Source organism: Botrytis deweyae (genome assembly GCF_014898535.1).
Source record: "Botrytis deweyae strain B1 chromosome Unknown BDEW_048, whole genome shotgun sequence".
Classification (NCBI taxonomy): domain Eukaryota; kingdom Fungi; phylum Ascomycota; class Leotiomycetes; order Helotiales; family Sclerotiniaceae; genus Botrytis; species Botrytis deweyae.
The window spans coordinates 78,237-92,715 of NW_024066255.1; the positions used below are offsets into that span (position 1 = coordinate 78,237).

At 43.2% G+C, this 14,479-nt stretch overlaps 5 protein-coding genes across 5 annotated transcripts; 3 read left to right on the plus strand and 2 right to left on the minus strand.

Annotated features, from left to right (window-relative positions):
- Positions 1 to 1,593: 1,593 nt before the first annotated feature.
- EAE98_011426 (uncharacterized protein) lies at positions 1,594 to 2,419 on the minus strand (the record flags this gene model as incomplete). The annotated part of the gene is made up of 3 exons (XM_038959048.1): positions 1,594 to 1,903; positions 1,996 to 2,106; positions 2,181 to 2,419. The coding sequence occupies 3 exons, from the start codon at positions 2,417 to 2,419 to the stop codon at positions 1,594 to 1,596; spliced, it is 660 nt and encodes a 219-aa protein (XP_038804561.1).
- A 265-nt stretch (positions 2,420 to 2,684) lies between these two features.
- On the plus strand, positions 2,685 to 3,222 carry EAE98_011427 (uncharacterized protein; the record flags this gene model as incomplete). The annotated part of the gene is made up of 4 exons (XM_038959049.1): positions 2,685 to 2,732; positions 2,792 to 2,806; positions 2,921 to 3,137; positions 3,197 to 3,222. The coding sequence occupies 4 exons, from the start codon at positions 2,685 to 2,687 to the stop codon at positions 3,220 to 3,222; spliced, it is 306 nt and encodes a 101-aa protein (XP_038804562.1).
- Positions 3,223 to 4,284: 1,062 nt separating this feature from the next.
- Positions 4,285 to 9,094, plus strand: EAE98_011428 (uncharacterized protein). The gene is made up of 3 exons (XM_038959050.1): positions 4,285 to 4,600; positions 4,661 to 5,177; positions 5,226 to 9,094. Exons 1-3 carry the CDS (start codon positions 4,535 to 4,537, stop codon positions 8,588 to 8,590), a joined length of 3,948 nt encoding a protein of 1,315 aa, XP_038804563.1. The 5' UTR covers positions 4,285 to 4,534; the 3' UTR covers positions 8,591 to 9,094.
- Positions 9,095 to 9,519: 425 nt separating this feature from the next.
- On the plus strand, positions 9,520 to 11,579 carry EAE98_011429 (uncharacterized protein; the record flags this gene model as incomplete). Its single annotated transcript, XM_038959051.1, has 2 exons — positions 9,520 to 10,092; positions 10,201 to 11,579. 2 exons carry the CDS (start codon positions 9,520 to 9,522, stop codon positions 11,110 to 11,112), a joined length of 1,485 nt encoding a protein of 494 aa, XP_038804564.1. The 3' UTR covers positions 11,113 to 11,579.
- A 343-nt stretch (positions 11,580 to 11,922) lies between these two features.
- EAE98_011430 (uncharacterized protein) lies at positions 11,923 to 13,050 on the minus strand (the record flags this gene model as incomplete). Its single annotated transcript, XM_038959052.1, has 3 exons — positions 11,923 to 12,475; positions 12,553 to 12,586; positions 12,642 to 13,050. The coding sequence occupies 3 exons, from the start codon at positions 13,048 to 13,050 to the stop codon at positions 11,923 to 11,925; spliced, it is 996 nt and encodes a 331-aa protein (XP_038804565.1).
- Positions 13,051 to 14,479: the final 1,429 nt, after the last annotated feature.

The window sequence follows — 14,479 nt, forward strand, 5'->3', positions numbered from 1 at the left end:
CAATCTACCCAGTCAACGTTCACCCTTTTCGAATTACTGGGACCCATTCTCATGCATCAGGCCTGCAATTTGATTTCTTCTGCTCGACCTTCATATTCGAGGACAAAAGATCCTATCACAAATTCTTTACTCATTGTTATATTCTCAAAACTTGACTGAATCATGATGCTGCTTCTAAGAGAGTACAGCATATTCAGCATTGACTTGAACCGTGGGAATATGAAATGCACTACCGAGAATGATATTTATGAAAATTTGCGATATGCAACAAACTAATTTCTGATATCACTAGCGCTCATTAAGGTTCTTCACTTTTTGGCTTCATTTGATGACCTGAAATTTCTATCATTTGTCTTCAAGGACGAATGTCTACTTTCTTGCTCATCTGTTCGTGATGATTTTAGATTAGAATCCTAATTTTTTGCTTATGGTTAATCAACCTATAGGATTTTGGGATTGTCAGATTGCCTTGGAGTGATGATATATGAATCTGAAGAAGCAGTTACTTTAAAAGGTGCGTCGTGCAACAAAACTATTCCAATGTAGCTGGCGTTCTTTTAACCTTTTCAATGAAAACTTTATTTCACATCTGCCAAACCGCAATGTTTCACTTTGAACATAGATTTTGAAGACCATACTCAATATGGCGGTTTGATTGATATAGAATGGTGTAATTTTGCTTTTGCCCATACCATATATGTAATTGTTAAGAGGACTGAACGTCAGTAGAATTTTCTATATGGGTTCGAAAATCGGGTCTCATTTCAAAGTGCGATATGCAACAAGACAGACGTTGTCCTCGCTTGAGAAAACTCTATTCCCGTATTGAAGAAGGTTCAATCATCTATTCTGTGTTTGAAATCAATTACACATGAACCGGGTGTTACATACTTGTAGCCTTTATATTATAAATTTGTTTTGCGTTTTCCATTGACGAGTATTTCGTTTGGAACTTTGCAGATAATTTTGCGAGTCTGAAGTTGGTGGTCGAAAGGGGACCTAGCTTGGGAAATGCGATATGCAACAAAACTTATTCCCATGAAGTAATAGAACTCACTTTAACCCATCTTCTAGTCTGGCTTTGGTAGCGGAAAATGAGTATCCTTCTAGGGAGTCCGAAGTGAGAAGAATCATGCTGATCAGGTGAAAAGGTCTTCTCGACTCACTTCACTCTTGATAGTTTCCTAGTAGTAGAGAAGAAGAATTTTATGTATGAGTAGAGAAGAAGTCATGAAAAAATGCAATGTATTGGGGAATGATGTCTGGTAAAGAGCTGCGGGATAACGCGCGACATCAAGGACATCAAGCTCCAGAAACAGTAGGACTGAACAAAAGCCCTGGCTGGCAACTTTACACCACTCATGTATTTGCATCAAAGTATGCGCCGTAGCCAGTCTATGTTCCTCGTAGTCGCTATTTCGATAGAGTGAGGAGAATCCCAATGCTTTTCACCACTTTTCGCTGAACGAATAAAAATTCAATCATAAATGCATCTTCAATTCAAGCAGCTAAACATGTCTGCCTCGCTCATCCGGATATGTACAGTCCCCCCCCCAGGCCCAAAGTTTCTCGTTTAATCTCGCCATGGATCCTCTACTTTGTCCTAATATGCTTCAACTTCTTATCACTCCATAAGAAATTGTTTGCATATGCCTTTGGCGCAACCTTCCTAACATTTGGCTCTTGAACGAAATACTCATAACCCTGCTTCTCTGCAAACCTAATCGCATCCTCTTTGGTTTTGAAGTTTACGTGTGTGCCTTGCATGAAATCGGCCGATGATTGCCAACCCATAAGAGGATTTTCCCAACGGTGGCCCTTGGACAAAATATCCCAGTCCATACGCCAGTGATGACCATGCCAATCACCGGATTGTGTGGCGGTTTTAGCAGGTCGATAGATACTAGATAAGTTTGTATTAGTTATTTACTCGGGAGTTTAGACATTGGTGTGATCGTTATGTTATGTAAGGCTTGGTGTTGATGGCGAACATACCGAACTGTTCGAGCTTGCAACTCGATAGGAGCACCAGATAAGACTGCAGCTGGCAGAACATCTCCCTCTTCGCTACCATTCATAACACGCTTTGGGATTGGTGTGAATAATCTGCCAGTTTCCCATCAGTAACTGTCCTTCCTTCCAATACACAATCTCCTATTCCCTTCCCATGGAAAACTCACGAAGCAGCTTGGTCAACCTCCACTCCATAATCTGGTTGGTTATGCTTAACCAGCGTATCCTTTGATTGTGGGTGGTTGATCATCGATGATTCTCCTTCTTTACGTTTAGGGTTTGGCATGTTCGTAGGTGTGAGCGGGACACCAGATTCGCATCTCACTCCATTTGGTATGGAGCGCAGCCCAGTAGGACCTGCAGCGCGCAGTAATCGCCCTGCGATTGAAGGACGAAGGAGTGACATATTGTGTATAGTAAGTCGCAATTGAGGGGAAGATTATTGGATGTTTGAGTTCGAGGTTCCTTGAGGCTCCGGGATGTGCTTACATAAGCGCACTAGTGGAGGCTTTCGGAACGAGATTTGAGGGAAGGTTGAAGGCAACATCAATTCACCGTTCCCAGATTTCATCACGACGTCAGAAAAGGTATGTTATTGCAGAGCATATAATTAATGACATTGCTTATTGCGCAAAGATCAATTGGGCTGATTTTAAGTGGTAGTCTCCAAGATGAGTTTCGTTACACGCAGAGCTCTTTCCACCCTCATCCCCCCCAAGGTATGTCCTCTATACCCCTCCACACTTCTCACTTATAAACCAAACTAACTCGAGACTAGGTTGCCTCTCCATCTGTAAGTCATATCTATCCGCCAACGTCTTTGTTTCCCTGTCTCTGGGGCTCTCCATCGTCCACCACAACCCCCGAATTACTAGCCGCACAAATATCATGTCTAACGATGGGCTAGGGACTCGGAGCTGCCAAAGATGCTGCCCGTATGCAACGTGTAGTTAGCTTCTACGAGAAACTTCCCCGCGGACCAGCACCAGAGGTTAAGGCCAAGGGATTGTTGGGTAGATACCAAGCCAAGTACTTCGGAAAGAACCCTTCTGCCACACCTATTATTCACGCCTTGATCTTCTTGGTTGGTATTGGTTATGCTCAAAACTACTACTTCCACTTGCGTAAGCCTTTACATCTTTGAATTTTTATGGATTACTAGACAACTAATAATACGGCGCAGGTCACCACAAGAACAATGCTCACTAGATGGATGATTAAGGAAGGAAGAAGGTCGATGGAGAACATACGCGGGCATTGTGTTACTTGGGTGTAAATAAGGAAAGGAGTAGATGAATACCAGACAAGCCGTTAGTTGGATCTCATGCATTGTGGTCATTATAGAGGGTGTGACGCAATTTGTGCCCTTAAGCAACCCTACCAATGATTACCCTGTGTGGTGGAAGAACCCATTTCAACTCGACAAGCCTACAGTTACATAGCACAATCATAATAGGCAAGGCGATGGCTACCACACATACCCAATTCGAAACCTCTTGAGATTCATTCCATGTTTGCATCCCCTCTATCGAAGTTTTGTGGGGTTTAACAGGCGATGATCCCTCTAGAAGTATGCAAGACTGCACCCTTCATTTCATATCATTGCCTTTACTATCACAGCCATACCTTATGAACAGTCTTTGACGTACTAAAAGTGAAGGAAATGTGCCGTGGGAGGAAATGAGTTCAGAAATCATTTAAAATCTCATTACTACATCACGAAAATTGACTGGCTCATCGCTTTTCGCAATGTAACAGTCGCATGTGTCACCCCGAGTTTGTCCTACCTTTATGTTTTGGGTTATCTCATGGATAGAAGAGCCGATGTAGCTGTGACTCCAAGACCGTAAGATAGCCCCATTGGAGTTGTGAACATAGAGAGCCTTACCACCTGACTTTTGTTCGATATCAAAACGATGAGGTGAGTATATTTCATTTGGAAGTATCTATGTGTGTTATTGTATATTCTGTACTGTATTGATCCAAATCTGAAATTTATAGAAATTTATCATATCAACAACGATAAAGAAGTGATATATGACTGATTCACAACATGTCATTACCAAGGGTGCACACACACACTGACCTTTTTTTTGTTCATGTTAAAATTCACTTCAGCCTCGAGGAGATTCAAACGCTAACGCTTAACATTATCACGCTACTACTCAAATAGGTTAGAGTCACATTTTGAATGGCCCGTACCTTAAACTTCGACATGATACATAATAGTGTCCGTATCGTATGAAAGTCTCCCGCAAGAAGATAAATCAACTTCAATACTTCCTCCCATTGTCTCCTCCCTTCTTCTACTTCTCCCGATTTCAGTTACTTAAGATATTGCGACCGCCTTTATTGAGGATATCGTACCTAATTTGTCGCAAGCCAACCTCACATTTACGAAAACGAATGCCCCCCACCATATTTACATCTCCAAGGTTTAGAAAGCTTGTACATTCACGGAATACGATCGGGTCAACGTATGCGCAGTTACTTCGATACCAAATAAACATTTTGAAGACGTATGATGGCAACTGAAGCCACTCCTCAGAACTTCGCGACGTCATCTATAACTCCTGATCATGAGCTAGTTAGTCTAAATATTCAATGATCCCTTGCAGTTAATCGGAAAATGCTGACATGCGCCCAGAACACTACTGAAGCTAAGAGTCAAGATGTCCCCTCCGACAAATTTCTCTCTGTAGATGGAGCGACTGCCGATAAAGATGGAAGTAAACAAGATTCAGATTCTGTCGAAGTCACCAACAATAACTCGGCGGAGGTCAGTGTTAATGGAGGATCGGATACTGAAGCTACAAAAGCGGAAACCTCGAAAATTGGTGATGACAAAGGTAGTCACATTCGAACAACCTCGACCCTCAAGAAACCAGTCCCATCTTTCAAGGCAGTTTCAGTAAACAAGACATTTTTGGCATCGAAAGCTTCCACGGCTGCAGTCCCATCGAAGGTTGGAGATAAAGGTCCTGCAGTTTCTAGTACTGCGCCAGCAACTTTGTCGGCTTCAACCTCAACCACCCCAAAACCTAGATTGGTCGCGAAATCAGGCAGTGGCCTCCGTGATTCAACTCCACGAGCTTCAACTACCGCAAATGGTGGAAAAGCTGGTGGTGCTCCGGATGCAAGTGCCGTGTGGAACAAAAATAGACGTATGTTACACAATATGTTGAAAGGTGGAATATTCTAACATAAGACAGCTGCTGCCCCACCAGAGCCAAAGCGATTTACGGATGAAGAACTCAAGCAACGTTATGGTATTCATTTAGCGACTAGATTACAATCCGATGACCCGGGTAAGCAGGCAAATTGGGCAGATATCGACGATGACGATGATGATTGGGCACCCGAATCGATTGAATGGACGGATGGCACGAAAATTACTCTGCCGCACGCAGATGATGCACCCCCTCCACCTCCCGAACCCGTACCAGAGCCTGCGCCAGTCGTAAAGGAAATTAAAAAAACTGAACCCGCACCAAAGCCATCAAAATCACCAGCACCTCAGGCGATAGCTGCTCCTGCCCCTCGACTTGGGTCCGGAAAAGCTGGGTTGGTCCTCAAAGGTGCTCCCGAAAAACCTACTCTCGTTGCAAAACCACCTGGACCTCCAACACCTGTCAAATCTCCATGGGCTCAACTTCCTCCAGTCGAAAAAGTGGCCCCTGTCGCAATTGACGTTCCCCAACAATCTCAGCAAAACAGATTTAACCAACGCGATCCTCATGGATTTTCTGGTATGCCACAACCACCTGCGAAGGAAATTGCGGCCGATGATTTCAGCCGAACGTGGAGAGAAAGCAACGCACATGCTAATCGGGAGCTCTATAATTCGCAATCTGGTCGGTATGAGCCTGTTAATGAGGGTCGACGTGGAGTTTCTAGATCCGATGGACAATCTCGTGGTCCTGCAGTCCTTCAACGACCATCGCATCAAGATGGGCCTGCAGAGCCATCTGCCGCTTTTCAAACTCATCACACGAGCGCGCAACAAGGCAATTATGGACGCCGTCGCACTTCTTCTAATGTTAGCGGGGGAAGTGGAAATTTTGCTAGACGTATGAGCCGCGGTCATGATATGCCACCACCTCACGAAATGTTAAACGCACGCAGAGGCTCATTGGCAGCTTTAAGTGATGCGCCGTCTTCGCCAAGAAATTTCTCCCCATCTGGTCAAAATTATCCAAACCAGCAACATCAGCAACGAGGTTATCAAAACCAAAGTCAACCATGGCAATCTCGCGCATCGCCAGCTGTTAGTCATGCGTCTCCTCATTCTACTTATGGACAACTTGCTTCAGGTTCGGGTGATATGCACATGCATGGTCAAGGTCCGCCACAGGGCCCACCAGTGGGCACTGCACGTGACGATGATGCTTTGGAAGAACAAAAGATTATCATGAGACGAACCCGTGAACTTGCGATTAAGAGAAGACAAGAGGCTGAAGCCAAAGAGGAGGCTGAGAGAAAGGAGCGTATCCGGATCAAGCTTGAAGCAATGGGTCCACCTCCAGAGAAGAAAAAGGTTAAGGAAGAGCCGGTCAAAGAGGAAAGCGTACCTACCTCAATTCAATCCCGCGAAGGAAAAACGCCTGTTTTGGCCAAATCAACGGAAACGGAAAACTCTAATGATGCCCACGTGCCTAAATCGGAAATCACGAATGAAAATGATGATGCAAGTCACATTGAAGGAAATTCTACTGCCACCGATTCACGATCGAATGGTGTCTTTCAGCCCAGTGCTTCGGCGCCTACGCAACACACTATGCCCGATAACCGAAATTCACAATCATGGCAGAGAAATTCAGCTTCAAATTACCCGGCTGATAGATTCACTTCATGGTCGGCTGCGCCCCCACCACCACAAAATTCATCTTCGCGGATTTGGGGACCTCCCACAAATGAAAAAACAATTGGAAACGGTACTTTTAATCCAGAATTGAATAGGCTTCCTGAGATGTCTCGCCAATCACTCTCAGATATGCCTCATTCATCTGCTCATCCAGGACCAATTGGACCACCTGGCGCAAACCGTGGTAATGGTTCTTATCAGGCAAATCGTGGTCAAAACCAATACAACTCCCGACCACCTCCAATCGGACCTCCATCGGCGAACAGAGTACCTCAGCCACCAAGATCATACGAGGATGAGCAGCGAAAAGCTATGGCTAGACAAGTTTGGGGTGGTGTACCTGATAGAATATCACAAGAGGATGCAATTCTTCATCAACAACATCAGGAGGAAATGGAGCGCAAACGCGAATTAGAAGCAGCTGGTATTGTAGAGGAGCTTCCTCAGCCTGTCTACGAAGACACCTGGAAGCAAGTTACATTAAATGAAGATGGCACAAGAAGTAAGACGAAGAAGGTTTCGACTGCTTTAGTTGATGGAAGATCGTCGACTCCTTCAGTTTTGACCGAAAATACTTCTCGTGGTAATGCTCGACCCGATTTGTCTCGAACACAGTACAATAACAATTCATGGCCGGGTCAAGAGACTAACGCATCAAGTGCACATCGAGAGTCAAAGTTTTTCCCGAGCCACAATCGCGACGTTCGCCTTGAAGAGATGAATGGCCATGGTTTTGAACGATCATCATCACCATCTCCACCCCCACCTACCATGGATGGTCACCCGGCTTATGATAGCGACTTTGCACAACCACATGTTGCTCTACCACCTCCATTACCTGTGGTTAGATTGCCACCTCCGACCATCGTTGCACCAATTGCTCCTCCACGTCCAACATCTTTTGCAGCCGCAGCCGCAGCCCCCGCAGTCCCTGCCATCAGTCAAATTCCTGGTATGGTAGCCCGTCAAGGACTCGTACGGGCTGGGTCAACTTCTTACGACATTCGCAGAGGTGTACCTTCATCCACCCAAACAGGAGAATGGAAGGAAAAAATTGATCAACTGTTCGGCAAGAAGTCACCACCAAGAATTCATGCTCTTGCTGTCGATTCTTCTAGCAGACGTGCATTTGATCATTCATCAGAGTCGCACGCTTCTACTGCCACTGTGGTTTCCCTCCCTGGCTCCGTCAACGATAATTTGTTTGGCGAACAAGAATCACTCGACACGAAGCCGGCTGCGGAGGAATGCTTTGAGGAACAAGAGATGGGCTCGTTACCTGTCATCAAAATGCCACAAACCACTCCATCAAATGCCTTTCAACTGGCTCCCCCTCCAAGAAATATTCCTCGAAAGTTCCTCATGTCTGATACAACATCCGCAGAATCAATGCAATTTCCAATGGAAATCAGCAACAATTTCGGTTCTCTAACAATTTTGCTACCCGGTCAGGAAAAGTCTAAAGTGGTTCAACTTCTAATATCTCGGACTAGAAGCAACCCGCGACGTGGACGCGGCGGATCAAGACAAACTTCGTCAACACATCCAAGAGGTAGCCGTGGTGGAAGAGATAGTAACAATGGCTCTTCATCCACCCCTCGTGAAACTCCACCTTCAAATACAAACAATACTTCTGGGCGTGGCCGTGGTGGAAGAGGATTTGGGAATAATACTAGCTGGAACCGCCATGCTGCCACACCAGTTCACACTTAAATGTCAGAATAGTTCAAGGAGACACGATAATGGTCATCATATTCTTTCATGGATATTGAACCTTTAACGTGTATTTATAGGAGCAACCTTTTTCTTTCTACACAACATCACTTTTTTTCTTCAAAATATCTACACTTGTAACTTCAAAATCCTCATGAGTGGGTTTTTGTCTCGTCAGCGATCATTAAGCAATTTGGGTTGCATTATGGATCGCAATGTACATTTGCACGCAGTCATGACTTGCTTCTTACTGTTTTTCGAGAGGCATAGGCATAGGTTTGGATGACATGAAGGTCATTATTTACGAAGATATGAGGGGTAACAAAAAGGGATCATCTGGACATTGAAATATTCATGAGGATTCCTGAGAAACTCTCAATCATAACAAGTACTTCATCGCAATATGTTTTGCTCTATGGCTGTACATTCGGGATGACAGCAATGCCAAATGGAAATGGCTTCTTAACACAATTTTCAGATGAATAAAATATTTTAAAATCATGAAAACATACACAAAAGTCTGATGAGAAATCATGAATATGATGTGATTTCTATGTGAATGATGAAAGCAACACATTCAATCACCCTCCCTTACATCCATCATCAACCCCCACTTCTGCTCGATAAAGGGCGTACTATTTATGTCGATCTCAACGAAAATGATTGAACTTGGTAGTCATACAACCCCTTCAATACCCTTTTGATTATCTCGAAATCTAGATTGATGGTTTATTATAAGTCAAATAAAAATGAGCTCCATTTTAAAAAAGATTAAATGAATCCTGAGATGATTATGATTTATTAAATTGATTTGTAAAGTTGATAGGATAGGCGCTCTATGAGTCCGTGCGCACATTATTATCTCATACCATCAGATATCAAACATCTAACCTTACCTCAACGACCAACTACATTATACATTGTCCATCATGACCAAAAATTATCCCTCAAAGTCTAAATCAATGATCAATCCACCAAAGAAACAGATTAATCTACTGAGAGGCTGGCCTCATACTTCTCTTCTTCCAACTTCGCATATTCACAATGCAGCAAATAAAGTCCTTACAAACCCAGATCTAGCTAATCCGGGATTATTGTATGGACCGGATCCAGGATCACCAAGTTTGAGGGAAAGTGTTGCGATATGGCTTCGAGAATTTTACTCTGAGTATTATCCAACTTCTGGCTCCAACTCAGGCGAAGAAAAGAATCATCGGAAACCATTAAATAAAGATAATCAAGGTACACAGATGAGTCCAGAAGCAGACAGGATATGTATCACAGGAGGAGCATCGCAAAATCTAGCATGTATTTTACAGACATATACAGATCCTCTAGTTACGAGAGTTTGGATGGTTACGCCAGGGTATTTTTTGGCCGGGAGAATCTTTGATGATAGTGGATTGAGAGTTAGAGCTGTTGGGGAGGGTAATGAAGGGGTGGATTTGGAGGGATTGGAAAGAATGATGAAGGAGACAGGCAAGGAGGATAGTAGTGTCGAGGTATGTTAGGTGTTTGACGTGATTTGAAAGATTTCAATATCTGTTCTGGAGTTGTAAAATCTGGTACATGACAGGATAGTAATGAATGACGCTAATCAACGTGGATAGCCTATCAAAGACTCAAAATCGAGATCATGGGGTAAGATCTACAAAAACGTTATCTACTGCGTCCCAACCTTTTCAAATCCGTCTGGAAAAATAATGACATTATCATGTCGCACTTCTCTGGTTAAACTGGCTCGCAAATACGATGCATTAATCGTCACAGATGATGTCTATGATTTTCTTCAATGGCCTACTTCATCATCTTCCTCTGATGCTCCTCTCAAAAAGGCTTTACTTCCTCGTCTCGTCGACATTGACCGTACACTCGAACCTACGCCTGATGCAGCCAGTTTCGGAAATGCAGTCAGTAACGGCTCATTCAGTAAAATAGCAGGACCAGGTGTTCGTACCGGATGGACTGAAGCAACTCCTAAATTCGCGTTAGGATTGAGTTTAGTGGGTAGTTCAAGGAGTGGTGGATGCGCAAGTCAATTGACTGCTACTATTGTTGATCAGGTTTTAAGATCTGGAGATTTGATGAGACACATTGAGGGGGTACTTCAACCTGCTTATAAGGAGAGATGCGAGAGGATGATGGGTGCAATTAAGAGGGAATTGGGTCCATTAGGTGTGACGGTTGAAAATACGGGCATGGAATCGGGTGAAATAAAAGTCTTTGGAGGCTATTTCATTTGGTTGAGTTTGCCAGGTAGAATTGATGGTGATTTGGTAGCGCAGATGGCAGTGGAAGATGAAAATCTTGTGGTAGCTAAAGGAAGTATTTTCGAGGTGCAAGGGGATGAGAGTGTGAAGTTGCCTAGCGGATTGAGACTTTGTTTTTCGTGGGAGGAGCCGGATTATTTAGAAGAGGGTATTGTGAGATTAGGGAGAGTTGTTAAGAAAGTTTTGGAAGGAGGTGGCCTAAGAAGTGGGAATGGAAGGGAAAATGGAAAGAGTCTTGCGGAATTCAAGTGATTATGATAAGATTAGAAGCAGGCGGTTTTGAATAGCATCCACTTTACAAGAAACTTGGCTAGAATCAATCTTTGGCGAATAATTGGACATTCAAATCCAAGTCCTACGGATTCTCAAGATTTGGCGGTGTATGATGACTCCCAATTGGGCCCATCTATCTAGCAAGCGATAACTCAGAGTCCCGAGGTCTATCGATATCACTATCGATCGAATACTTTTCCCTTGTTCCAGCAAGACAAAATGACAACAAAGATGGAGAGGAAGGGCTTTTGTTTAGGTCTGTTAGAAAGAAATATCACTTATTTCGAACCAGAATAACAACAAATAAAAGCAACACCTTTTCCCTAACCATAAACATCTTTTCATTCCAACGAGGAGGTGATAGCTCAGAAATTTATTCCCATTCGAACGGGGGCAGGAAGAAGCGCATAGATCATAACAGTATTGAGTCTTCGCAAACAGGCTTCATCGATGTGATAACTTTCACGTATTGAAATAAATTAGAAACGAATCTAATACCCTATTATATACACAGAAATCAAACTCTATATACTGTAAGCATAAATCTTCAAATGCGCCAGCAACTATGGTAGCGACCGCACCTCCAATCCTATCTTTGTCTTCTTCCTATATAAAAGTCTAGTAGACAGCCACAAACGAGCGCACTAGCCGTCCTATTTAACCTCATCACGTCATAACAATCGACATGAATCATCGGTCAAAGAAACACACACACTGACTATACCCCATAGCCTTTAACTCCACATCCCCAACTCAACTTTAACTCTTCTAATCACCCCACACAGCCCCCTATTGTTGATAAACCTTAACCGAATTAATCAACCAATAAGCTGGCGCAAACGCAGCCGGATTCGCTCCTACATAGGCGTTACATGTACTCGCAACAGTAGCGCAATTCCCACTAGACCAAACAGATCCCGCCCAGTCACCACAAAATGTCGTATCGAAAACAATTTGCTGATTCGCAAAAAAACTATCGATATTACACCCACTTCCTCCATTAAATGCCACGAGGGGTAATCCCCAATTACCCGTTACAGGTTTTCCAGCAGTGACATCAGCGGGTACACTACCTCGAGGCCAGAACCAGACATAAATACCGGAGGATTCCCATTGCATGGCATAGACACCGCCACCGACAGAGTTGAAACCATTTCCGTAGGAATTGGCTTTGTTGGTAAGCACGCCGCAACCGTTGTAGCCGCTGTTAGAATTACAATTCGGATCGCTTAAGGTAATACCGGGTTGAGAACCAGCCGTATTGATTACGCAGCCGGGTCCGGTGTGTAAGGTCATGCTGTTTGTGCCGGCGAGATTAACACCTTCGATGACGTCGATTTCTCTAGGATATAGTCAGAATTGGGTGTGCGGTGGAGAAGTCCGGTGATAAGCGAGAGAAAACAAATGTGAAGAACTGACCCTCCATATGGCCAATTAGGACCAACAAGCCAAACTAAAAGAAGTATTAGTCAACCATTTGACCTAGACTTTTCGAAAAAATTACTCACAAGCGGGCCATACTCCGCAGATTGATCCAGGCATATGAGCAATATCAGCAATGAATAGACCATGATTATATGCCTTATTACTCGTAAGTCTGACTGATGCACGACCAGCTGGAGGGTTAACCGTTTTATGATCAACACCTAAATAGACCTGGCCATAGTTGGTGTTGATGAGACCTTGTGCTGAGGCAGCTGATTGAGATTGATATGATACATATCCATGAGTAGGATCTTCACCCGTGAAGAAGCTAAAGGAAGAGAAGAAGTTGGCAGAGTTGTACGTATCCTTGAGGTTATAGGTAGCAGTTGCATACTGCTGATAGGTTCCTTGAATATATGGAGCAAGAGCGGTAATCGTGAGAGGTAAGGATAGTAAGATATTTGTATAAAGGAAGGTAGATTTAGGAGACATCTTGATTGATGAAGGATAGATGTGTGGAATGAAGATGATTACACAAGCATTTGCAAAGGCTGTAAAAGCCAGTGAATGTTAACGCTTTAAGGAAGGAAGGGAAATTCAAGAATTCAAATCAGAAGGAGTGTAAGATCTGCCATTAGAAGATCTAAAGTGGAAAAAGATGAGCACTTATATGCTCACTATAAAAAAACTATCACTTTCCCAAGACGAGAATGAGTGTTTAATTAGATCACTTGCCATGAACCACACCACCGAGTTTAAAAATCATTTCCGTCTTGTGAGTGTAACATGCTTCCTTGCTCATCAGAGTTACAAGAGAAACACAGCGAAGGATTGCAACGTAATCAAAGTAGGTATCTTCTGATATCAAAACCATGTGCGAAAATCCGGGGTAGTGTCCCAATAGTCCGGATTTGAGTCTGACAATTGAGAAACTTCCAATTTCTCATTTCAGTGAAACGATTTAGATAGTTCGGGGTATTAGATTCTACCTCGACTGAGATGTTACTTTCTTTTTGCACAAATAGTTCTGAGTCACAAATAGTTCTGAGTTGATGGAAAAATACTGAACATTGTAAACATTTTATTTCTTTTTGAATATCAAGAACTTGCGTTCAATCTACCTTCCGGACTATTAGATGCTCTAATCCGGAGTATTTGATCATCTCAATTCTTGGCACGCCTCGACCTGAATAATTCAATATTCATTCGCTGAATTCTACTTTCCAATTTGACTTGCAATATCCGAATCCATGAAACTTGTGCTGGAGGAGAGACGGAAGGCAGAAGGCAGGCAGTAATACATATGAGTGACCAGAACATGAGAACACTATCCCCACGAATGAAAGTTATGAGAAGACTTATTATATCTTATCATTTACGCCAACATCAAAAGCCACAATGTTTGTAGTTCAATGTTGATCGTTTCAAGGTTCCCGTGTATACTCTTTTTAATTAAGGGGTATTGCTACGGAAAATTTATGACCACTTGGGACACAAAGATCTGAGCCTCAGCCACTCGACAATCTGACAGAAGTAACTTGAACACTAAGTGAGATCTGCAGAAATTACAGATTACCTATTGAATTGTCAAATGAGTGTTGAAGATTTCGTTTCAAAGAGTGTCAGCAGCGTAGTATCGATCTTTGAATTATGCGTTGTTTACCCTCGTGAACCAAATTACCGGACCCTTTTTTATATCGGCTGATATCTTCATCTAGTAGTTCACAATCATTTGATCGTGTATTACCACCGAGTATAAGTCCGAATGATTTTATTTACACTTGTCTTGTTCTTTCTTGGTATTTTTTGACCATGGGGAAAGATCCTAGAAAACGCGGGGATGTAAGACCTCGGTAGTGGTTGTGTGTGGTGTTGTGGCGTTGTGGCGTTCACAGCATGAAAGGTAGACTTTGCTAATTAT

Coding starts and splice junctions, on each gene's coding strand:
- EAE98_011428 (XM_038959050.1), top strand. CDS start 4,535: ATGATGGCAACTGAAGCCACTCCTCAGAACTTCGCGACGTCATCTATA. Junction 4,601..4,660: donor TAACTCCTGATCATGAGCTA/GTTAGTCTAAAT, acceptor ACATGCGCCCAG/AACACTACTGAAGCTAAGAG. Junction 5,178..5,225: donor CGTGTGGAACAAAAATAGAC/GTATGTTACACA, acceptor AACATAAGACAG/CTGCTGCCCCACCAGAGCCA.